At 55.9% G+C, this 24,932-nt stretch overlaps 2 protein-coding genes across 9 annotated transcripts; one reads left to right on the top strand and one right to left on the bottom strand.

The window, feature by feature from the left end:
- Positions 1-1,090: 1,090 nt before the first annotated feature.
- On the top strand, positions 1,091-7,379 carry PSMC3 (proteasome 26S subunit, ATPase 3). 2 transcript variants are annotated; one of them, XM_024559013.3, is made up of 12 exons: positions 1,091-1,331; positions 1,555-1,638; positions 2,190-2,315; positions 2,748-2,852; positions 2,966-3,028; positions 3,292-3,429; positions 3,855-3,998; positions 4,116-4,264; positions 5,141-5,237; positions 6,018-6,163; positions 7,002-7,083; positions 7,195-7,379. In XM_024559013.3, the coding sequence occupies exons 1-12, from the start codon at positions 1,257-1,259 to the stop codon at positions 7,303-7,305; spliced, it is 1,320 nt and encodes a 439-aa protein (XP_024414781.1). In that variant the 5' UTR covers positions 1,091-1,256; the 3' UTR covers positions 7,306-7,379. The 2 variants fall into 2 exon arrangements, with proteins under 2 accessions (XP_024414781.1, XP_053780811.1); XM_053924836.2 differs by having other exon boundaries at positions 1,094-1,347.
- A 1,602-nt stretch (positions 7,380-8,981) lies between these two features.
- On the bottom strand, positions 8,982-16,565 carry SLC39A13 (solute carrier family 39 member 13). 7 transcript variants are annotated; one of them, XM_053924840.2, is made up of 10 exons: positions 16,108-16,565; positions 14,364-14,672; positions 12,782-12,895; positions 12,395-12,533; positions 11,899-12,006; positions 11,699-11,788; positions 10,929-10,979; positions 10,533-10,661; positions 10,284-10,383; positions 8,982-10,182 (listed from the first exon to the last, which is right to left on the bottom strand). In XM_053924840.2, the coding sequence occupies exons 1-9, from the start codon at positions 16,146-16,148 to the stop codon at positions 10,321-10,323; spliced, it is 1,044 nt and encodes a 347-aa protein (XP_053780815.1). In that variant the 5' UTR covers positions 16,149-16,565; the 3' UTR covers positions 8,982-10,182; positions 10,284-10,320. The 7 variants fall into 7 exon arrangements, with proteins under 7 accessions (XP_053780815.1, XP_053780817.1, XP_053780812.1 ...); XM_053924842.2 differs by having other exon boundaries at positions 12,395-12,519; positions 16,108-16,559; XM_053924837.2 differs by having other exon boundaries at positions 10,529-10,661; positions 16,108-16,559.
- Positions 16,566-24,932: the final 8,367 nt, after the last annotated feature.

Below are 24,932 nucleotides of genomic sequence, written 5' to 3' on the forward strand. Positions count from 1 at the left end.
AAGGCTGGAGACTTTCTAAATGTATTCCCTTTTGTTGGGGTGACCAGTAGGCCCCAGAACAGGAGCCATCTGCCCCAGGACCAGCACAGATAGGACAGCTCCTTCCCCACTGGGCTTCTTGACCCCTGTCAGGCCACTCTGAAAAGTGTGAAGTTGGGGTCAGCTGCCGCCGTGCTGACACTGACTCACTGAACAACCCCGGACAAGTCACTTAACCGGCCTGGTCCTCCACATCCTTATGTAACACTGAGAATGATAAGTCAGCCGTTCACAGGGCGGGGCTTTTGGGAGGGTGGAGTATATGCTGTTACGCGCAAGGGTGCTTTGTCAGCCGAAACAAGCCACTGCCAAGGAAAAAATGCCTGCACATTTCCACCAAGTTTAGGGGGTATCTGTGATGGTTTGACTTAAAATATAAGCTACATGGCTTACACAAAGTTCTTTTTAGGGGGTCCTGGGCCTCACCTCATAGTGATAAGCAGAGATCCTCCAGAGCAGAGGACACAAGCACCAACAAATGAGTCTCAGATGACCCAAAGAAACCTGTCCTACTCAGATGAAAAGAAATGATTACAGATTGATGTTTAGTTTATTTTTAGTTGTAGAGTCTGATTGCCAATTGAGCTCTTCCCACGTGGGCAGAGCTGTGACACCTGCTCCGAAGTTAGTGGTAGCAGTGATCTCTCTTCAAAACTGGTTAAGAATTTTCTCAAGTAACCTTGGGTGGTCAGCTTGTACTTGAATAAATAGTAACAATAAAAATGCTGCCTGAGATGTCATGACCTCCCCCCCGCCTTTACACACAGGTGGCGTATGTTGTTTATGGTTTGGATAAGCAGAGCCATTGTCTGAATCCCCTAATTCCTAAATGGGTCAGATTCTGAGGTTAAATCAATTCCTTTGAAAGCGTTCTTTCAGTTATGGCCAAGCTAAGACTACATTTCCCAAAGGCCTTTGCGGTTCTCGCCCTTTCGTCAGGGTTTGTGTCTAGGCCCCCGCCCACTGCGCGCACCTGCCAATAGCACAGGAGGAAGGCGGGAACGTTTCTGGAGACTAGGCGCTGAGTTCTGAAGCCCGTGCGTCGTCTTTTGAATTGAAGAAGCAGATTCGTTGAGACAACGCGGCCGAAGCTAAATCGGCTAGAGTCAGGCCTTGAAAGAGGTCTGCTACTAGTCAAGAGCTGGTGTTAACAAAGATAGTACTAATTTTATGCCACGGCTCCGACGCAGTACGATCTTCGACCTTTTCCTCGGGAAATGAATCTGCTGCCGGAGCTCGATAGTTCAGTGACTCGGCAGGAGAAGATGGCGACTGTGTGGGACGAAGCTGAGGTGCGCGCTGGGAGAGGTGGGGGTCCTAAGATCCAAGGCCAAAAGGGAGACCTCCTTGGCGGGAGGGGAGATTTGGCCCGGTCCTAGAGTTGAGGCCGCTTGGGATATGGGCAGGGGTCTCGAATCCTTCATTCTAGTCTTATGGGCGGGGAAACTGAGGCTGTGAGTGGGCTTGGTGAAAGAGGGCCCTTGCTCTCTGTTAAAAATAATTCTTTTTTAACAGCAAGATGGAATTGGGGAGGAGGTGCTCAAGATGTCCACAGAAGAGATTATCCAGCGCACACGGCTACTGGACAGTGAAATCAAGGTGGGCATACAGGCAGGCCAGGGGGATCCCAGCTGCCTCCCTAGGGGAGCCATGGGGACCACGGTTTCCTTCTTGGACCAGAAAAAGAGAAAAGAAACCTAAACCTTAAGAGGGACCAGAAGCGGGACAGGGTGCTCGGAGACCAGGCCTGAGAGCAGGAATCATCAGACTGCCTTTCCCAACGAGGTGTTTACTCCTCTAGAAAATCCTTCTTTTAGGAACTCTTCATTTTACAGATGAGGAGACTGAGGCTCAGAAAGTTTGTATATTGAAGTACCCAGTCCTTTAATAAAAGGCAGAGACTCGAACATCTGTTTGGCCCAGAGGCCTGCTCCTTTACCTCTCCTGCAAGTACTTCCCCAGGAGGTCTCCAGACGGGCCTCCAGACTTCTGTGGGATGTGGACAGAGCCAGACCAGCATTCAGAGAGCCTGAGAGCTGAGTGAGCGGGTTCGGGAGGTCCCTTGGGCAGCCTGGACCTCACCCATTAAAAGGTCCTGGGGGTAAACTGAGCCAAGGCTGAACATTTGCTTCCACTCATCTTCGTCTCAGATAATGAAGAGTGAAGTGTTACGAGTTACCCATGAACTCCAGGCCATGAAGGACAAGATCAAAGAGAATAGTGAGAAAATCAAAGTGAACAAGACCCTGCCGTACCTTGTCTCCAACGTCATCGAGGTGTGTGTGTATGTGGAGGGGAAGAGGGGTTTGCAGGGCCTGGAGGCAGCTTGTGATGGGCTGTTGGGAAAGTGGGGGAAGTTTTGAGGCCCAAATTGCATCTGGTGGTACTCCTGTGAGGGCCCCCTTCCTAGTGTGCATTTCTAGGGGGGGTGTATAGGGCTGGAGAAGGTCTCAGAAGGTCCACGTCTTCTTTTCTACTGGTGGTTTTTCCTCGGGGGTAGATGAGTTCTGTGTGGAGAAGCATCACCTAAACAGAAACCTTGTCAATACCGTGGTCTGTCAGCTGCACTTGCTGAGCTCAGGGCTAGTGTGAGGTAGGAATGGTCAGCCCTGTGCGTGCTGGGAGTGTCTCAGCCCAGGAAGCACCTGGCTCTGGGGAGTTCAGTGGGCCGAGCGGGGCCTCTCCAACTAAGCGTTTCCCCTTTCCAGCTTTTGGATGTTGATCCCAATGACCAAGAGGAGGATGGTGCCAATATTGACCTGGACTCCCAGAGGAAGGGCAAGTGTGCAGTGATCAAAACCTCTACACGACAGGTGAGGCTGCTCAGCAACAGGAAGGCTGAGTGGGGTGAGGGGTGGATGCGGGAAAGGACTAGGGAGCCTTGCCGAGGGCAGTAACTGAGGTACTTCTGGACTCTTTCCTACAGACATACTTCCTGCCTGTGATTGGGTTGGTGGATGCTGAAAAACTGAAGCCAGGAGACCTGGTGGTGAGCGGTGTCCCTGAGCCCTGGGGGAGCTCTTCTAGTGAAGTTTCTCCCACTGGTTGGCTGAGCCCGGCCCAGGCCTAGGGCTTTGTTGGTCCTGAATCTCAGCAGAGCAGCCCAGAGAGTCGGGTCCTGTTGACTTGCTCTTTGCTGTGTTGCCCAGTTGCATGTCATTCATTCTCTTCACTCTACAGACACCTGTCACTGGCCATTTAGTTCAGCCTTGAGCTCTGGGACAAATCTGAAGGCTTTGTCTGTGTCCCCAGGGTGTGAACAAAGACTCCTATCTGATCCTGGAGACTCTGCCCACAGAGTACGACTCACGGGTGAAGGCCATGGAGGTGGATGAGAGGCCCACGGAACAATACAGTGACATCGGGGGCTTGGACAAGCAGATTCAGGAGGTGAGGGTGGTGTGGCAGCCACCAGCAGCCTCGCCAGCCTTTTGTGTTTCTCTGCTTCACTGACCAGGGCACTTGCCCCTAGTGTGCCTCTTATCCTCATAGTGTCCTAGGGAGGCAAGAAGGATGCCATGTGTCTGAGATCCAGGAGATTGAATGACTTGGTTAGGGTCATAGAAGATTAAGGCCAGCCAGAGCCAGTTCTGGAACTCAGGCTCAGTGTGTTCCCACCGTCCCCTGCCGTTCCTGGAGAGACCATCAGCCTTGGTGGGAGGGAGCGTTCTGCGTTCTCTTGATATGGGGGAAGGAGGAGGCAGTGTCCTTGAACTGGAGTAGGAGGGTTCCAGATTGGGGTTGAAACCATTAAAAGTTGGGCTGTAGGGGCTGTTGGGGCTTCACTCTCCTCACTCAGGACTTCTTCCTGGCAGCTGGTAGAGGCCATCGTCCTGCCAATGAACCACAAGGAGAAGTTTGAGAACTTGGGGATCCAGCCTCCAAAGGGTGTGCTGATGTATGGGCCCCCGGGTACAGGGAAGACCCTGCTGGCCCGGGCCTGTGCTGCACAGACCAAGGTGAGCACTTGGGAAGGGGTGCAGAGGAACCGGGCAGAGCTGAGCACTGCAGGCCCAAAGCGACCTCTCATGGTGCCTTTGGCTTGACTCCACAACCCCCACTCCCACCACACCCAGGCCACCTTCCTGAAGCTGGCTGGCCCCCAGCTGGTGCAGATGTTCATCGGAGATGGTGCCAAGCTGGTCCGGGATGCCTTCGCCCTGGCCAAGGAGAAAGCTCCATCTATCATCTTCATTGATGAGCTGGATGCCATTGGCACCAAGCGGTAAGGGGGTGCTGAGTGCCACCGAGAGGATTGCTCTAAATCCTACTATCCTACCCGGTCCCCTTTCCTGGGATGATGCAGCTCTACTTTTGTTGTTCTACTTCCTAATTCTCTTCTAACCAGCCTCTCTGCTGCTTATCTTTTCCCCTGACCATCCATTCTTCTCACAGCTGGCTGCATGTGTCTTACAACACCTTGTCATGTCACTCACACAGCCCCTCACACAAACGGGTCCTGCCTGCTTCAAACCCTTCCCGCGCCTTCCCCATTGCTCCTTGGGGTAAATGCTTGGGCTTGCCTGGCCTGCAAGGCCCCCTCTGTGGCTCTCCCTGCTTGCTTCTGACCTCGTGCTGTTGCTGCCCCCGCCTTCCCTTCCATCGGGACTCTGCAGAGCAGCCCCTCAGCTTGCAGGCCCACTTGGCTTTGCCGTGGAGAGATTTTGCACTTACCTTTCCTCTGGAATGTGCTTTTCTGTTTTCCCTCTTCTCCAATGTTTGGTTGCCCAGACGATGTGTTCTCGGCCTTCAGATCTCAGCTGAGGGACACTTCCTCAGGGACCCCTGCCTGGGCCTCCTGTTACACTCCAAGTCTGGGCTGGATCGCTGTGTTTCTAAGCTTAGCTCAGTGTGCAATGGCACGCTCATCAGGGTGCTAGTCCAGGCAGTGGTGGTTTTGCTCACATGTTGTCCCCAGCTCAGCACCTGATCCCAGCTCCCCCAGCTGTTGACAGTTACACCTTTTCTGGGCTAATCCCTGGGCTGGGGGCCCCAAGGTGAGCGAGACATTTCCCTACCCTGCATAGGTTGGGTTACGCTTCCGGTGGGTGGAGGGGGATGGGAGCGCTCACCAGTGTCTTGGGCCTCCTGTGTCCCTCAGCTTTGACAGTGAGAAGGCTGGGGACCGGGAGGTACAGAGGACGATGCTCGAACTTCTGAACCAGCTGGATGGGTTCCAGCCCAACACCCAAGTCAAGGTGAGTATTGCTGAAGTATTGTTGAAGATGAACATGGGCCTCAGAGGTCAGGGTACCTTCTCAGTCACCTTGCTATTGACAGCTCTCAGGTTGGCCAAAAAATCCGTACGGGTTTTTTTTGTAAAGTAAAAGACACTTTTCATTTTTACCAATAACTTTATTGATTTGGATATGTCAGCTATCTCCCATGTGGTATGACATTGATTGTTCTCAGTCAATGTCTCAGTTTGATCACCATCAACTTCAACTGGTCTGCCCGACCATGGAGCATCACCCAGCGAGAAACCTCCAGCATGAAACTTCACAAACCATTTTTGACACGTTGATCAGTTACAGCACCTTCTCCATTCACTGCACAAATCTTTGTTTGTGTTTCAGTTGCATTTTTACCTTTCTTGAAATAATAAAGCATAGTATGCGGAAAATGTCACTTATTTCTTCTATCTTCAATATTAAAATGGCTACAAAAAATTCACCAATTTTAATAAGTTTTTTAAAAAGTGCACACTGATATGACAGTTGTCACAATACAATGTAACATAATTGTTTTAAATGAAGTTAAAGACAACTAAGTGCAACTAGAGGCATCTTAGGGACACCCCCCCCCCCCCCCTGAACTTTCTGGCCAGCCCAGTAGACCAGGACTTGAGGTCTGTCTGGAATATCCCTTGTCCTGTCATCTGGCCCTGGGCTGTCTTTCTGCCTGTTGTGGCCATGACTGTTTCCTGTCTGTGCAATGTTTTTTCCTCAGTTCACATTGCTGCTGCTTCGCTTGCTCAGGTAATCGCAGCCACCAACAGGGTGGACATCCTGGACCCTGCCCTGCTCCGCTCAGGCCGCCTGGACCGAAAGATTGAGTTCCCGATGCCCAATGAGGAGGCCCGGGCCAGGATCATGCAGATCCATTCCCGAAAAATGAACGTCAGGTGAGCAAGGACACCACGAGGAATGCGGGAAGCCCCTACAGGGCAGCAGCACAGTGGTCTGTTTCTCTGCTTCGGGAGGAGCTTCCCCAGGTCTCTGCCCCTCCCCTCCCACAGCCCGTCCGCACACAGCACTCTTCTGCACCACAGCCTCCTTTCCTCCCCAGGTGCCTGAGGGAGAGTCTTGTTGAGGCCCAGACCCTAATTCTGGCAGCTCTGCTCCTTAGAGTCTACCTGCTCCCTTCCTCCCTGTGACTGGAAGGTCTGCCCTCAGTTTCCTGGCCTCCCGAACCCCAGCAGATGGGCAGAGCCCAGCATGGTCCAGGGGGATCCAGCTAGGGGCCAGGCGGACCTGGGTTCAGATCTCTGACCTTCAGCAGGTGGCATAACGTCTCTAAGCCTCCACTGTCTTATCTGGGACTTGGAGATAATGGCACCGACCTTACGGGGTTATGGCAGCATCAAGCACGGTGCCTGGTATGTGAGACTATTAAGTGGCAGCAGCATGCCGACACAGGGCCTGCGTTTCTTAGGAGAGGACGGATGGCCATCCTGGTCTCCATGCCCTCTTGCTCCCCTGCCTCAGCCTGAATCAGCCCCTGGGGTCTCAGGTGCATGTTTCTAGAAGGCTAGAGCCGGAAACATGGGAATAACCTGGTCTGACCTGCTTTGACTGTCCCTCTCCCTCCCCTCAGCTTGCACCAAGAACAAGGCACAGTGGGGAAGGGACTTGGCTGCAGTCCCAGGGTGAGCTGACTCGATGGGGCTGCGTGGGAGCTTCTCTGCTCCCCCACCCCGTCCCCGTAAGTCACTGAGCCCTTTGCCATGCTTCCTCCCACAGTCCCGACGTGAACTATGAGGAACTGGCCCGCTGCACAGATGACTTCAATGGGGCCCAGTGCAAGGCCGTGTGTGTGGAGGCGGTGAGTGGTGGGGGGACTTTGCTGAGGGGAAGAGGCTGAGAAGGCTGGGGCCCCTGGGAGCCAGGCCAGGATTGTGGGAGACACCCTAGAATTTGTCTGTCCTGGATGCAGGGCATGATCGCACTGCGCAGGGGCGCCACGGAGCTCACCCATGAGGACTACATGGAGGGCATCCTGGAGGTGCAGGCCAAGAAGAAAGCCAACTTGCAGTACTACGCCTAGGGGTCGCCCGTTACCGTTCCCTTGTCCCTTGCTGGTTAAAGTGCATAATAAAAGATGGCGTCAGGTCCCTGTCATCCTCTGTTTCACCTTCCCTGGCGTCTGAGTAGAAGAGTGGGCATGTTTTGTAAGAGAACTCTGCCCCACTGGCTGCTGCCTGGAAGCTCAGGACAGCTGTGGGCCCCACTCTGGTTGTCAAGGCGAGGCCTTTGGCGGGGGTTGGGGGTGGGGGTGAGCGCGTGCTGCAGCTGTCGGGGGGTCTTCTGGCCTCTCCCACCCGTTCCTCCAGTACCCCCCCCACCCCGTCCCCGACTCCCTGCCACACCTCACTGAGCTGTAGAGGTTGTGTGGGGCTGCAGCTCCAGACTGGAGGCCCTAAAGAGAGCCAGCCTTTGCCTTTTCCAGTTTTGGTGCTCTGGCTCTTGGCCTTGCTTCTTTGTAAAGCCAGGCTCTGGGTCTTTTCCCCTTGAAACTCCTCTGTTTCCTGGACCCCGAGTCTCCTGTTTCTCCATGTGCCCCTTTGCTCTTTTGGCCCATTTCCTCCTCTGGCTGAAAAGTGAACCTCAAGCAAGATCCACTGGGAGGAGAGCCTTGCTAGGCCTAACCTTTCATTATAATGTGTTCGTGAACACGGTTCTGCCATCAGGCCCACATCCTTTGAAAGTCCCCCCAAATGGCCTTCCAAAGTAATGGCAATCCCATTGACTTCCCAACCCCTGACTGAGGAGCCCCTGCATAGCCTCTGAAGTGCTTCCGGTTCTGTTCCTGGCCTGGTTCTGCATTCCCCCTCACAGCCAGTTGGGGCATTCACCTGGCCTTGGCTTCCTAGTAAACCTGCAGGCACCACCGAGGCTCACCACAGGAAGCCCAGTGCTGCTGAGGGGAGGGTGGGGCCTGGCCAGAGCCCTGGGTTCCTTCCATGACAGAGCAGAGGCAGATCCACCAGATCCTGGGTATATCAGCCAGGTGTAGCAGATCGCTTTTTGCTGAAGAGTGACTCAACCAGACTGAGGGTGCAGCAAGTTGGGCCTTACAGTTCGTGTTCCAGGCAGTGATGCTGTGCTGCTCGTGGCCAAGGGCTACTGGAGGTTGTCCTGGCAGCCTGGGGAAGAGTGGGTGGGGCTCTGCGTCCCCTTCTGCTTTCCCAGTAGCACTGTGGGGAAGCAGCGCCCACCGGTGCCTGGTCCTGTCCTTACACAACACATGGAGAGTGAACTGTGTATGGTTTAGAATAAGGGTTGTATTTTTTCCCCCCTTTCTTTTTAATGAAAAATAATTTCATTGAGGCTAAACCGGAGTTACCTTTGTGGATGGAGCGCCTTTCGTTGATTAAATTACTCAGGCAGGGTGAGAAAAGGCCACTGGCTCATAGGCCTGTATAATGATACCACCCTTGGGGATGCTGTGGGCTACGATGCAGTACCTGGCCTGTTTTTGGTGGGGACAAAAAGCTAACACAACCAGGGAAACACAAAATGCTGTCCCGTTCGGTGAAGCACCGCAAGGGTAGCAGTTCAGAGACGAGCACAAGGCAGAAGGGGGGACGGTGGGGATGAGTGGAGACTGGCGGGTGGCCAGCAGCTGGGGACGTGGAGCTGCCAGCCTGGCTGGCGCTCGGGTGCCTGGAAAAGCCCCACTCAACTGTGATGGTGTGCAGAACAGAGGCAGCACGTTTGTGTATAGTATTTATTTGCATCTTATATATAGAACAGGTATTTACAGATACAAATGGAACCACAGCAAAACTGCTGTAAAACCATTCAGACCCTCTCAGTGGCCACTTCGGAACACCCGTGGTGGAGCAGCAGGGCTGGGGCCTGGCTGTGGAGTGGGCCAGCTGAGCGCCTGGGCGCCAGCCAAGGGAAATAACTGGGGATTATGGCTTCAGCCTTGTCCCCGAGCACATTCCTGAGTGCTGACAGCATGGAGCCCTCACCACCCCCAGCCTACCCTTCCTCCCAGTGGGTCAGGAAAAGGGGCCCGAGCAGGGAGGGGCAGCCCCAACCACTCTTCCTGCCCCTAGGATATCTGCCTGGGCCCTGAGCTGGCACAAGCATCCCTGAGCTGGATCGGGAGGCCTCTCTGGCCTGGGGCTGCTGGCTGCCCTGCAGGCTGCTGTTTGGCAGCTGGAGGTGGCAAAGGCTGCTGGCGCTGCCAGGGAGCATTCACTGGGAGACAGAAGCTGGCCCAGAGCAGGCAGCCAGGAGGGGAAGGTCTTAGCATCCTCCAGCTCCATGCTGGGAGGGGCGGGACTGTCAGTGCCGAGTGGGGCTGGGGTCTGCGAGACCTGCATCTCCTTTCTTTGGCCTTAGAGCTGGCAAAGGAAGGGCCAGGCCGATGGATGCAGCAGAGAGAAGTCACCCGACTTCTGCCCAGGGTTGGGTGCACGAGTGGGGGTTTACTCTCTCAGCCAGGGACATGGGATGCCCCAGCAGGAGGCAGCTTTGGGGTTCCCTGTGGCCTGGGCCTTCTTGGGCTGCCCTTGGAGTCCTGGTAGGGAGAGGCCTCTGCTTGGGTGCAGCGCTGCTGTTTCCTCACTGCTCACTGGGAGGTGTAAGACGACAAGGGTGGCAAGGAAAGGGGCACAGTGCGGCCGGGGTCAAGCAGGGGCACTGGGCCCCGGGCCAGCGCATGAGGGATCACAGTGTCGGTCTCACACACCATTGTTCACACATGCACACGCACACACACCCAGTCTGTTCAGAGGCCCTCGGGCTCTCACACTCGCCTTCTCTGTCTCACACATGGTCACAGAGTAAATCCGAGTCTCTTATTGCTGTGTGTGGGGTGGGGCACCAGGGACGCTACTCCACGAAGAGCGAGAACAGCACCATCACCAGGATCCCCGCGCAGAGGAGAAGCACTTGCTGCAGGGAGTGCCTATGGAGGGAGGGGCCAGGGCTCAGGGGCCGCACCAGATGAGGGGGGAGGAGCGAAGCCTCTAAGAGCCCCATGCGTGGCAGTCCCAGTGGGTTACTCACCACGGGTCATCTTCCTCCAAGAGGTCGGGCAGCACGTTCACCAGGGCAATGTAGAGAAAGCCACCAGAGGTGAAGGGCAGGATCCAGGCCACAGTCTCCTCTGCAGTGGGAGAAGGCCTGCCTGGCTGGGAGCCCGGGGAGCTGTGCACACCCCACCCCTCCCACAGGGTGGGCCCAGGGGCAGAATCTGGCCCAGCCCCCTCTGCTGACCGCCACCTGCCTGCCCCCACCCGCCACGCCCGTACCTACTCCCTTGGGGGACTGTGTACAGATGGCGAAGCAGGCCCCCAGCAGGCCCCCCAGCGCTGTTGAGAGCTGCAGCTTGGCTGCGCTCCATCGGTCGAAGCCAGCCCGGAGCAGGATGGCAAAGTCGCCTACCTGAGGAAAGGTCCAGATGGTCACTCTGAGCCCCAGCGGGACCAGACCCTCTGTGTGTCTCAGGTATAGATGCACACACGGAGCCCCCTGCAAGGGCCTTCTGCTGGCCCCCCAGCCCACATCCCCTTGGCTGGGCCCCCAGGCCTGAGGGGCTGAGCAGCTATAGGCCTCCCAAATCTGGCCCCAAGACTGCCTCTGCAAGGCAGCCCCACCCCACGCCCCAGCCCCAGGCTCCCAGAGATGACCACGGGCCCCTCTGGAACTCACTTCATGGGGGATCTCGTGCAGGAGGATGGCCATGGTGGTCAGGAGCCCAATCTGCAGGAAGGGAAGTGTGTGGGGGTCTGTGCCAAGGACCAGGGCACCGACTTGTCCACTCAGCCTACCAACACTTGCTGTGCTCTGGCTGGCCACCATTTGGTGACCAGAAATTCAGCAGTCAATCAGCCTGCCCTCGTGAAACTAACAGTCTGGAGGAGGGAGGCCAGGGCTGAGCACACACAGAGAACCGTGAGGTCATGCCCTCTGACAGCTGCTGTGGGGGCGGTAGGGCTGAGAGCCATGGGCATGAGTAATGGGGGGCCTAATTAGACGAGGGGTCGCAAGGCCTCTTTGAGGAAGTGCATTTAAGTCAAGGCCAAAAGGCTGAGGAGCAGCCGTTCAGAGTGGGAGGAAGAACATTCAGGCAGGTGACAGTGCGAGGTGGAGACCAGGAAGAAGGAAGGAGCTTGGGTGTTCAAAAGTAGGCAGAGGAAGAAGGTGGAGGAGAAGCATCTAGAAGCAGCCTGGCAGAGGCATGTGATCCCAACAAGAAGTGTTTGCAGCAAGGAGAACAGACCAGTGGCTTGGGACAAAAGAAAGCTGCGTCCAGGAGAGCAGCAGGGAGGACTGGGGGCTCAGATGAGGGTGTTGCTGGTGCAGGGAGCAAGAGGTGATAGACTCGAGACCTATTTTGGAGGTAGAGCCAACTGGTCAACACAAGCACCCTCATTCCCACTGGGATTGCTGGGGTCCCACCTGCCCCAGCCGCCACTCACCTTCTTGCTCACAAGGAAGCTGGCGGCCACAGCTAGCCCATGCGTGAAGTTGTCTATGGTGTTGGCCAGCAGGTTGAGATAGCCACTGACCTGGGTGAGGGGAGAGAAAGCTGGCTGAACAGGACAGGCAGGGTTGACCTGGGCCGGCCACTTGGGGTGGGGTGGCTGCAGGAGAAGGGGGCCCTGAGTGGGCCACTCACTTTGATGCTCTGGACCACAGCGCTCAGGCCGGGCTCTGCAGCCGGCTGGGCCAGATAGTGGCCTCCATTGAGCGCGGCGGCAGCAACAACAGGGTCTTTGCTGGGGGCCTAGGGCCGGGAGAAGGAGGGAGAAGTGACATTAGATGCCCCCCACTTGGCCAGGGTGGACACGGAAGGGGAGCGGGAGGTGGAGAAACAGGGAACTCCCCTTTTGTCTGCCTAGACTTCTCTGTTGCCCCATCAGCCGGGCGCCCCCAAACTCAAAAGCCCACGTCCTGCACTGCCGTCGCTATCAGTGTACGAGAACAAGCTGCGGAGGGGGCTGATGCCGTCACTCCCCAGATCCTCCCCAACAAGCTGGCCCAGCCTCCCAGAGGTTCCAAGAAAAGGCCAAGAGACCCTCTTTTTCAGGGTTCAGCTCAGAACCGAGCCTCCAGGCCCTGGCACCACCATAAAATGGAGCCAAGGTATCCAGGTCCTGGAGTGTAGGGCTCACCTGGTTGGCCCCTTCCTGCTCCTTGCTGTCCAGGAACATCTTCTCCAAAGCCAGGAAGGTCAGGAAGCCAGCAATGACCCACAGCCCCAGTTGCTGCTGCTGCTGCAGGCTCTGCCCCTCACCACCTGCAGGGGCAGCACTGACAGGCCAGGCCAAGCCAGGGCCATAGAAGGGGCACCATTTGGAATGGGACCTAGTCCAGGGTAGGCACAGGGGCAGGGGGACCCCAGGGAGTGCCACAGGGACCAGGACAAGTTTCTTGCTGGAGGCCCAAAACCCTCTCCCAGTCATTCTGGCAGAGTAGGGCGGGGCCTAGGCTGTCACTGGGTATGGGGACCAGCCCCCCCCAAGCCCACCCTCCTGCCCCCAATCTGTGACCTCACTCACCAAGGCTGGAGCTGCACGTATAGGCCCAGGCCTCGGGCAGCAGGTGGAGAAACACGTTGCCCAACAGGCCACCCAGGGCAAAGCTGAGCAGCTGCTTCAGGCGCCGGGCCCCAGCTGCAAGGCAGAGATGCAGGGCCTGTGGGCTGACCCTCCAGGGCCCTTGGCCTGACCTCTGCACCACCCAGGGTGTGGCTCTTTGTGTTGCCTCAACCAGAACGTAAGCCTCGAAAAGGCTGGACAGGCTGTAGCCCTTCCTCGGTCCCCCACCCCCAGGCCCAGCTGGGTGCTCAGCAGGAATACACCACGACCCACCAATCCACTGTGGAGCTTCTACTGCTCGTGGTTAAGGTCCCAGCTGCTCCAACCGCCAGCTGGTGACCTTGGGCAGATTACTGCTGGAACTCAGTTTCCCCTTCTGTAAACTAGGGATAACTGTACCTATCTGATAGGGATCTTGTGGGAATTCAGTGACAATACACATAGCAGGTACTCATTAAACAGGAATTTTCTTTTCTCAACCACTGTTACTCTCAGCAAAGTAACAGATTTGGGGACTGCTGCCAACCTGCAGCACCCAGAGTTGGAAGTGCCTGAAGGGGGCTGTATGCAAGCTCTTGAAAGAAACAGGCGCAATGGGCAAAGGCAGCGTGACTTCAGGAGGGTCAAAGAACCTCTCCATACCTGTGTGTCCTCACTTGCAAAATGGAGCTAGTGACCCAAGCCCTCCCTACACTGACCTCGTGGGTCACACAAGACGGGCTGAGCTGATGCACCACCGCCCTGTGAACAGGGGCACAAGCGCCTGGGGCCCTTGTCTCAGAGATTCCTGGGGCCTCGGTCCAGCCTAACAGTGTCATACTCTTGGGTTGGGGCGAAAGGCACCTGAACTGTAAGCAGCTCCCTGATCTGATCTTGTGGACTTTTCATTACATGTCATTTGTGGGCAGACAGTACGGGCAGACTGTACTGAAGGGTAGGCAAGGGAAAGCCCCACCCACGCCTGTGCCCCACCTCCCAGACCCCCCCCAAAGGCAGGAGAGCTCTTTCGCACTATGAACAAAGACTGAAGGGAAAGGCAGTGCTTTGCTGGCCACTACACCCAGTGCAGGGCCCACGAACACGCAGCCTTTTCCCTGCACCAGGCAGTGCTTTACCGATATGAGTGCACTTAATTGTCACAACAGTACCTGTGAGGTAGATACCGTTGTTATCCCCATTTTTAATGTTGGGAGCCTGAGGCAGAGTGAAGTTAAGTACCTTGCCCAGTGGCACCCAGCTGGTAAGTGGCAGAGCCAAGATCTGAACCCAGGCAGGCTGGCATCCATATCTCTAACCTGTCTATATTGCTTCTTGGTGAATGTGTGCTGACAGTTACTCTTTTAGAAGAAGACACACAAGACGAATGAACCAATGAGCACCATGCACCCTGGTCTCCCAGGACCAAGGAGAGAAACTGTCTTCTGCCCTTGCCCTCCGCCTCAGTCACACTGTAAGCCGGGACGTGAGACCCCACTCTCCATGGGAGAGCAGCATGTTTCCCTCGCTGCTGGCTGCCCCAGGGGGCCAGAGGAGGGTCACCCACCTTCTGACCGCAGCATGGTCCCCATCTCCAAGGGAATGACCAGTAGCGGGAAGACCCCACTGAGTCCCACCATGAGTGAGCCCAGGAGGGAGCAGATCCAGGTGTCCAGCCTCTCCCCACTTAGCAGAGCCCCCCAGGACTCGCTTTCCTTGTTGTCTAGGCGACAGGCTGCTGCAGCCCCCCGGTTCCGGAGGGCCTGCTGGGAACCCCCAGCCCCTCCCAGGAGCTCCAGGGCAACAGCAGTGAGGAAGAGGAGCCTTTGGCCCGCCATACCACAGCCAGAGCAGGGACATCCAGGCATGCCAGGTGCTGAAAAACACAAAGGCCACTTACATAAGCTACCACCCTTGGCTGAACACCTGCTTATGAAATATGGCATTTTAACCTTCCCGACCCACTGTGTGCCACAGCATCTGCCCTCCAGCTTGCCTGGCCCAGGCCTCTGGGGATCCAAATGGTGGGTGCACAGAGCAAAGGTTCTCTGCTTCTCCGCACTCCAAGGACCACACATTTTTTCCTTCTGGGCCCGTTTCAGACTCTGTGTCAGCATGTCCGCCTGAGGCTAAACTTTCCCTAATGACAGGGTGAGGTGCTGGCTGGGTTCCCCTCAGCCACCGGCAAGCCCGGCCCAGCCGGGTGTCTCCGGCTGCCAGGAGAGGTTTTGCCGCCAGGATGTGCCCTGGTGAGGACATCTCAGGGTCTGAGGCTGACACTATCTAGCTTGATGGGGCAACATTAGGAGGTGCAGGCAGGGAAACCAAGCGGCTGAGCAAGGACAGGACCATCAGAGTTTCTTCCTAGGAGACAAGCCCAGTGTCCCTGGGGCACAGAGACAGGCAGGAGGGGACTGAAGAGAAAGGACCCTTCCATGAGGAGCAGCCTCACAAATGCTCAGACCACTGCCATTAGCTTTGTGCTGTGCACTCAACAGCTGAGGTCCCTGCAGCCCCTCTCCGAGCCTGTTTCCTTCTCTATAGGATGATAATTATTGCCTCCCTCACACAGCTGTGCACACAAGATGCGCATGATAATGCCAGTGAACGTGCCTGGCATGGAGGAAGCACAGAGCCCTCCTTATATTGGGGGAGGCCCACAGCACTGGGCAGCAGGACTGTACCCAGTGGGTCATCACAGGACGAGGATGTGAATCAACCAAGGGAGAAGTTCAGTCTGGAAACTCAGGCATGAGATTTAAATATGGTCTGCCCTGCCTCACACTGGCCATGACCTTGAGCTGGGGATGTCCTTGCCTCAGTTTCCTTGTCTGCTGCTAGAGGTGGGAGGCAGGGAAAGCAGCTGCCTCTGGCGGTGGAAAAGATGCCCACGTTCAGGATCTCCAGGCTTGAACGGGAGACCCTGATAAAATTCGCGGGGCTCCACTGGGGACCAGAGGCAGGACAAGGCGAGGGCCAGGGCAGGCGTGGAGGCCGAAGCGGGTCACGTAGCTGTGAGGCGACCACAGGTTTGGGAGAGGGGAAGGGGGTGCGGAGTCAGAGAAGAGAGAGAAGGGAGAAATCCAGAGTCCAGAGACAGCTAGAGATAGTGGGAGACACACGACGAGGGGGAGATGAGGGAAGAGATGGGGAGCGACGCGTGGGCGACCGGGGAGAAGAGCCCGAGGAAGTTTAACTCCGGGCTGGGCGAGAGGCCCAGGGCGGCCCAGGGCGAGGCGGGCCGGGGTCAGGGGGATCGCCGGGTCCCTCCCGCCCAGGACGCGGGACCTGAGGGTCTGCTGGTCACTCACCGTGCAGTGGCGGCGGCGGCGCTCCGGGTGGCCCCGGCCATCCAGCTGCGGCGCCGCGCCCCGCCCCAGGCCTGCCCCGCCCGGCTCCGCAGGCCGGCCCCCGGCCCGGAGCCGCCCCCAGCACGCGGCCACGTCAAACGGGACCTGTCCGGAACCCGACACGCCTCAAGCCGCGGTGTTGGGGGGAGTGGCTCTCCGGGAGCGCTTCCGTTTCGCGGCCATGGGGGATCCGGACGCCCAGAGCACTTCCGCTGGGGCCCGGCCAGGGCTTTGGCGAGGAGGGCCGGGCGGAAGTGGGAGAACCTTGGGTACCGCGCTCAGCCAGGCTGGGCTGGGCAAGGGCGGCGGTGCAGCGGGGGCCGCGAACCGCTAGGCGGCTGGGCGTGCGGGTCCGCGCGCCGCCTGTTGTCGCGGCTGCAGGCTCCCTCGCGGCCGCACGGGGCGCGCTCGACTGCCGGACTCGCAGCCCCCGGCCGGCCGGCCGCGTCCTGAGTGGGAGGATGGCTGCGGCCGTCCACTTCTCAGTCGGCCCGGCCTGGCTCCTCCGTGAACGAGGGAAAGGGGAAGTGCGTGCCGCAGGGAGGGGCCTAGACCCGGGAACCTCAGAAGAGGGAATTTTATTCTTACTCATCGAATTATTTTTATGCTTTGGTTTTTTTCATTGGGAACCTCAGGTCTTTGTAACCCTTTGGAGTCCAATGCATGGTGACTTGACGCTGCTGCTCGGAACTCCAAACTTGAGGGAGCAAGGGCTCTGTGCTCCCCTCGCCTAGAGGAAGTTGGCCTCACCTCTAAGACTACAGCAGCAATCAATAACATTAATATTATAACTGTAATTTACCAAACACCTACTATGTGCTGTTCAGTCTACTTGCATTCTTATTGAATCCTCGTTCTATCCCACTGAAGTGGGCACTGTGAGCCCAGGATGAAAAGGTGGCGCGATGGCAGAGCCAGGATTCAAACCTGGCTAGCCCTGAGCCCTGAGCCTGTGATATCACCTCTCCCTTCCAGGGTGTGGGGGTCTGGCTTGGTGTTTCCACTTCTCCTTCTCTGGGAACCAGGCTGGGCTGCAGACTGTTCAGGAAGGGCCATGTAGCACTTACTTGGGCAGAGATTGTGACAAGGTCGGGTTCTCCAAGCTTCTGACCCTCATCGGCCTGGCATGATAGCTCCCTTCATCTGTGCTGAGTCACTCTCCCCTTCTGGGGGTTGTGAGGGCACACTCAGCTGTTCCACCTCACACTCCAATGTCTAGACTCCTAGCTCCTACCAGGTGGGATCAGCTTTCCTCTGAAAGCCCCCTGTCTGCCTCATCCGACCAGGCCCACAGGTTGGCCAGGATGCCCTCTGGTGCCCCTCCCTGAGTTCCAAAGCGAAAGCCCTGGCTTTGTTTCTTTGCAAAGGGAGAAAGGCTCTCAGGGATGCAACTCTGGGACCTCTAAGATAGTCTCTGCCATGTATGCAAATCACTCCATCATATGCAAAGCACTTCACAATATACAAATGATTTCACAATAATAGAGTCAGCATTCCTGCCTCTGGGGGCTGAGGGCTGCTGGATACCAGCCAGTGGATGGGCAAGACCCAGCCAGAAATGCCATTTGCTGCTTTCTCACTGGACTTTCACCTGGCCTGAAATTTCCACCATCAGGCTCACAAATGGGTTGCAGAAATAAGCCCACTGTGGCTGGGGATGGGACTCCAGAAGAGGACAATGAGCAGGAGGGCCAGGGAAAGACATGGTGGGTGGACTGGTGTGTGACTTAAAAACTGAGGTAGCCCTGGCTGTTATGGCTTAGTAGATTGAGCAACGGCCTGTGAACCAAAAGGTCACTGGTTTGATTCCCAGTCAGGGCACATGCCTGGCTTGTGGGCCAGGGGCCTGTTTGGGGACATGTGAGAGGCAACCGATTGATGTATTTCTCACACATTGATGTTTCTTTCCCTCTCTTTTTCCCTCCCTTCCCCTCTCTCAAAATAAAAATAAATAAGATTAAAAAAAAAAGAATTAGATCTCCCAGGGGCTTCCAGGTATAACCAAGTGAGAGACATAAATATATTTATTTTAAAACAATGACAAAAGAAACTATATACGTGTGTGTGCATATATATATATATGCACACACATATGATTATAGGTATTGGTATATATAAGTCCATGTATAATTGTGAGTAAATAAAAAATATAGAAGATCACACTTTAAGGTGTTAACATGACTTCCAGGGTGTGGGGAGGAAAAAATATAAAAATATAAAAGGAAATTTTAAAAATATGTTAAAACACATATACAATCATGTTTATGCAATTATGTAAAAAATTATATATAAAATCTTACACACACACACACATATAAAAATTTCAGAGTATACCTACACAAACCTAGAGAGTATAAACCTAAGCTACCTGGTATTCCACCATCACACATGTGGATGGACCCTCGATGACCAAAACGTAGTAATGCAGCACATGACTGCATGTATATGTGCGTGTGTGTGTATGTACATATATGCCTCCTAGCTTGTGGTTATGGTTAATACAACCAGACTCTGGTACCAGATTTCCTGGGGCAAATTGTTTAACTCCCTATGCCTTAGTATCCGCATCTGTAAAATGAATCACTGTATTGGACTGTTGTGAGGATTAAATGGATGAATATATATAAAGCACTTAGAACTTTACCTGGCATACAGGAGTTCTATTTAAGGGTCAGATATTGTTTATATGTATAAATACAGGGGTATACAGAAAATGTTACAGCAATGAAGAGATATATTAAAGACACAGGGTGGGAGGCATCCTCTCTCCTCTCCTTGTGAGCACAGAGGTTTTTCCAGCACATTTATCAGTTGGTTTGGAGGTCTCAGGGACCGAGACTTCAGTGGGGTGGGACGGACCCAGACACCAACTGCATGGGCCTGGGTGTGCAGGAGGGGCTGAGGGCTCCAGACCCCTCTCTTCGACTTCGCTGGATTGCCCGGGTTCTGACTTTAACACGTTACTCCTGGCTCTGGTCCCTTTAGGAGGGGCCTTTCTTAGCAATGAGGCCTCAGCTTCTGTTTCCAGGCGGGACTGACCGGGCCTGCTGACCAGGCGGTGGCTGTGCAGCTGGACGGCCTTCCCCTCCTCCGGCAGTGCTGGGCTGGAGGCTCCCGGCTGGGGTGGGTGCACATTTCTTCTGCTTCCAGAGTGTGGCCTTCACCTTCTCATGACTTGCTGTGGGGTCTGCTGTAGAAAGGCGCCTGACGCTCAGGGCAGTGAACGCCTTGCCCAAGGTCTCAGATGAAAAGAGGCAGAGTCAGGTGCTCACCCAGAGCCCGCTGTTCCTCAGGCTCCACCTCTCCGAGCCAGACTTGCCCCTCTGGAACCCCTGACCCTAACCCTCTCTCAAGTTGTTCTTTCCAGAGCAGCCTTAACTCCTACATGAGTTCCTGGGGTGCTGTTGCCCATGAACCCCGAACCCTAGCCAGATGATGCCCCGTAACTCCACAGGGCCTCTCCCTCCCACCCCCCACCACTCAGCAAATCTTCCATGGGCAGCCCACGCACAGCCAAGCCTCACTGTTTCCTGCCCAGCTTCTCCGCCTTTCCCACCCCCTCTGTGACCCCCACCCCATCCCTGGCAGGCCTGGCATGTTTTTCCCCTTCCACTGTCTCTGTGGATTAAAATCCAGCCTGTGTACAAGGCCGCCTCTTCCCTAAAGCCTTATGGGTCTGTCCAGACTGAAAGACCTCAGTGTCCTGTGTCTTTGGGGCACTGAGTTTTGTCCTCTGTGTACCCAGGGCTCCTCTACCACCACCACCTCGCTGTGGGCTTCTGGAAAGAAAGACAAGCTTGTCCTGATTGGTGTGGCTCAGTTAGGCATCATCCTGCAAGGTTACCAGTTTGATTCCTGGTCAGGGCACCTGCCTATGTTGTAAGAGAGAAGTCGACTGGTTTCCATACCTGCAACCCAGGCATATGCCCTGACCGGGACTTGAACCCTCAACCTTTTGGTTTACGGGTTGAAACTCCAACCAACTGAGCCACACTGGTCAGGGCCCCGTTACATTTTGAAGGGCCTGCTGATAGTGCACAGGACCCGACTATATTTTCTTACTGGCTGTAATACTTTCTCAGTATTACCCTTGAATCTTGAGTTTACTCTTGAGTCTTGGTGGGTAATCCCGTCATCCCCCCAAAACAAAAGTATTAGATCGTAGGAGCCAACACTGGGTTTGGCCTGGTTTTGAACTTCACAGGAAGGATCTTTGTCTTCTGGGACTGGCTTTTTCATTCAGCAATATTGTGCTACGATTCAATCATGACCTTCTGAGGAACTGGATTATTTGCTTGCCCTGCTGAACGATGTGCCACTGTGTAAATGAATCCACTGTAACTTATTTAACCATTTCCTTGCTCACGGGCACCTCGGTTATTTCTAGATTTTAGCTGTTAAGAACAGGACCCTGGCTGGCATGGCTGAGTTGGTTGAGCATTGCCCGTAAAACCAAAAGTTTGCCAGTTGGGTTCCTGGTCAGGGCACATGCCTGGGTGGGGGGTTCGGTCCATCAGTGTTTCTCTCCCTCTCTTTTTCTCTCCCTCCCCCCACCCCTTTCTTTCTAAAGAAAAGAAAGAAAAACGAAAGAACAGGACAGCTTTGAAAGTTCTTGTCCCTGTCTCTTGGAGCACACGCCGAAGTTTCCCTCGACGGTACTGGGCCTCAGCTTCGGGAGATAAGGCTAGGCTGCGGGCGGCGTCCCGCTGCTGGCCAGTGCTTGTATCAGCTGCACTCTGGCAACGCACTGGGGATTCCGCGGCTCCACCTCTTCTCCCACACTTGGTGCTGCTAGGGCTGCTAATTTCTGCTCTTAGAACGGTGTGAAATAGCGTCTCATTGTGGTCTTCATTTGCATCCCCTCATCACCAATGAGCTTCAGCATCTCTTGGACGTGCACCCGACAAACATTTCCTCCTTTGGAAAAATGCCCTGTCTGTTACCTACTTTTCTGTGGGATCACTCGTTTTCCCCCTAAGGATTTGCAAGAGTTTTCACGTATTTTCGATGCTCATCCTTTGGCTTGTTCGAGGCAGACGTCTCCTCCAGTTTGTGGGCTGCTTTTCACTTTCTCTAGGTGTCTCCACTTCTCTGTTACCTCCCACACCTGTGCCAGGGAGGCCCACGGACGTTGAACCCCGCCTGTGTGCGTATGTAGGGAGGGTCGGGGGTCTTGAGTCCCATTCCTCGTGGAGACCCACCCCACTGTTCCTCCTTCTTCCTGGGGCTATAAGGGACCCCAAACTCTCTTCCAGCTTTGGCTGAAGCGGCCTGGCTGGGGGAGCTCCTGTCTGCCCCGGGTGGGCTTGCCAGCGCAGGGAAGGCCTGACTGAGACGGTGCCCCCTCCTCCCCCACGGAGTTATTTATCACTTCCCGCCCCTCACCTGGGGGCCGGGCCCCTCTTTGCTCCGCTGGGCACAGCCTGCTGCACTCGGCGCTCCCTGGGGGCTGGCGGACACGGGGGAGGGGCGCTCGGGGCCGGCCCTGCGGAGGCGGGGGCCGGGGCCAGGCCTGCGGCGGGAGCTGGGGTAGGGGGCGGAAGCTGCCGGAGTAGATAAGGGCCGAGGTCGGTTCTGCGGTGAGACAGTGCGGGACGCTGCCTCCTCCCTCGGCGTCCGCTGAGCCTGTCCTCACTCCCGGAGGCAAGGTCTGCCCGGCGGCTCCCTCCTCCTAACCCCGCGCTCGGCCAGCAGCAAGAGACTGCCGAGCCCCCGGGGAGCAGGGGGAGACGGGGCTTCAGCTTGCTCATTCAGTTTCAAAGCTCAGTTATCTTAACTGGAAAACGGGGGCGGGAGCCTCCACTTACCTTATGGGGCTGTTGGAGACGCAACCAGTCCGGGCTGGTGAAAGGCCTCTGTGGATTTGGGCTTTTTGTGAAGGATGGGTACCCTGAGCTCCTCTTTGCCCCTGCTGTATCCCCTGACTCTCCTGGCTTCATCCCCTTCGTACAGATGGGAAAGTGGGGGTTTCTCCTCAAGTCACAGAGCCAGCCAGCGCAAAGCCAGTAGGGAGGGGGATGAAACTCTTTCCACTGCCCCCAATCTGGAGACTGGGCTAGGTTTTGTGGAGCCTGATGCTTATACAATTTGGGGGCTCTCTTGAAGGAAATGATAACAAAGTCACAAATATAAATTAAAAAATTGGGGCCCAGGGATTGAACCCACCACCTTGGTGTATTGCTGCCCATGGTCTAACCAACTGAGCTACCCAGGCGGGGCCACAGGTATAATCTGCTCAGCTCTCTGTCCCAGGACCTTGGAAGGGAGGACCCAAGCAAGTGAGAAGTTCAAGTCCAGCTTTTTGGTTTTCTGGCCTCACCCACATGCCCCCTGGAAAAGCTTGCACCCCTCTTCTTACAGGAGATGGCAGGCATTGGCGGGGAGCGGCCTGGAGAGGCCCTGCTGTGGTGGGCCCCACCCTTTGCGTGCCCAGGCAGCTGCCTGCGAACCCAGCCCAAGAGCAAGGGCAGTCAGGCACTGGGGATGCACCGGGCTAGGCAGGGCCAAGCCCTCCCAGCCCAGTCCAGTACCGGTTGTCACTTAGGGCCTCTGGCCCTGGGGGTGAGGGTGGTAGGGAACACTGCAGGGAGAGAAGGAAGGGGACCTCTCTGGGGCAATGTAAGTGCACCTGGCTTGGAGGCACACGGGATTGGGGTTCGAGCTCCTGCAAGGCTCAGTGACCTTGGGGAGACCCCCTTTACCTTGGTTTCTTTATCTATAAAATGGGAGTAATAACATACCTACTTGTCAGAACTGTTATGAAGCTTAAATGAGACCATGCGTGAAGAAGGGCTGAGCCCTTAGAGACAAATTTCCCTTCTGTGAAATCTCCAGGCCCAGGGAGGCCTTTTCCTCTCTACTTTAGGGCGACGTCACTTACTGTGGGATGGTGTCTCAGGTCCAGAGTTGACAGTTAAGCCCGTGAATGCCTGGCACCAATGCCCTGGTTCTAACCACCAGGGAAGGCCATCCCTTGGGTCCGTCTTCCCAGGGAGTTACCTTCCGCTGCTAGGTGTGCATGCCCAGGCCAGGGAGCCAAGGGGGGCCTAGATTCTGGGGTCTGCTCACCTTTCTGGATGTTATCATCTCTCTGCTCATGGGCACCTGAGGCTGGAATTTTCCCAACTCTGATATCCCATAACAACCGGGAGAAGCAGGAGGTTCTGGTGATAGGTAGGGAGCAGGGGAACTGGGGATACTCCAAAAGGCTTGAAGGCCTTTTCCAGACAAAGAGGTGCTGCTTTGCCTCCGGGTTTGCACAGGAATTCCACCAGCTTTGTGGTCAGAACTGAGTTTTCATGTCAGACCTGCCCCTTCTGGCCAACTGACCTCATACCACTCACTCTTCCCCTCTGGGCCTTGGTTTCCTCGTCTGTGCAGCGGGAATCAGAATACTGCAGTTGCTGCGAGGATTATAAGACACTGTGTATGTAAAGTGCCTGAGGAGCCCTGGCCCTGGCCCTGGACCAGTAGCTCAGTCAGTTAGAGCCCAGCCTTTGGGCCTCTAAGTTCTCTGTTGTGGAGAGGGAGCACCTTGGTGTGGGGCTGGGAACCCCAGCTCCAGCACTGGCCCAATCAGGGCAGCTCAGAGTGAGGCCAGGGGCCCTGGGGTGCCGAGAAGAACAGGGAGCAAAGGTTCTCACCCCGAGTCAGGCAGATGAAGGGGACAGGAGGGAGGAAGTGGGGTTCGGAGTGTTGGCATGTTGATGGGAATGGCCTCTGTTGTGTCCTGTTGGCCACGTGAACACCCAGCGGGTTTTCAAGGCAGGCGTTTTCCAGATGCAGAAAGCGATGCGCAGGGCGCTGAGCTCACCCGCCCAGGCTCACACACGGCACGCTGTTGCATCTGTCTGGCTCTGCAGGCTGGACGCTGGCAGTCACTGCCACTTTCTTATCTGCCCGAAAAGGTTGCGAGTGAAGCAGATGATCTGGGAGGCTCAGAGGGGTCCCAGGCCCTGACACTCTCTCCTGAGGTCCCTGAGCCCCAGGCCGGCAGCTGACCAGGGGGCGTCATGGGAGACCCAGGGCTGGAGCTGAGGAGATCTGGCTCATAGTGAGATCAGAGACCCCTGGAGTAAGGGAGTGAGCGTGCCGTCGCAGGAGGGCTTCAAGCAGAGGCATCCTGAGCCCCCCCCAATGTACTCCAATGGCTGAGGAACTGGAGGAGGGTCTGTGTGGCATTGGAAGGCCTGGCTCGTAGTGGCCCCCAAACTAGCTGAAATGTTTCTGAAGTTCCTTATTTTATCTTAAAAAATCGTACAGTTGTTCATCCTTCTTAATATGTCAGCATCCCCCCTTTAAAAAAAAATTTTCCCCTCTAAATCTCTTCCTGAGTGGACATCCCAGAAGATGTGCCGCAGTGTGCACGGTGCCCAAGTAGGGGACCCCAGGCCCTGCGCCCCTTGGTCTGGTGTGAGAGAGTGCAGAGGCGGAGCTGAGGCCAAGACCCTGCCTGTCCCCTCACAGACTGGGGCTCTCTCTGCCTCTGACCCGGGGCCTCCTGTCCCCTTGCACAGATGGCTGGCCTGCGCAACCCGACTCTCCCACTAGGGATTCTCAGGGTGCCTCCCTTCAGCCCCGAGAGCCCTTGTTTAGAGGGGCATTACCCATCTTCAGCCCTCTCTGCATGCACCAGCACCGAACTCATGGATTTCTGTGCCCATTAAGAGGAAACTGAGGCCCAGAGACAAGAGGTGACAGACCCCAGGGGGCACAGCAAGAAGGCTTGTTGGATGCCCAGGGTGGGGGGGGGTCTCAGGGCAGGTGGAGTGCATAGGTCTGAGGAG

This window comes from Desmodus rotundus, chromosome 5 (genome assembly GCF_022682495.2).
Source record: "Desmodus rotundus isolate HL8 chromosome 5, HLdesRot8A.1, whole genome shotgun sequence".
NCBI lineage: Eukaryota > Metazoa > Chordata > Mammalia > Chiroptera > Phyllostomidae > Desmodus > Desmodus rotundus.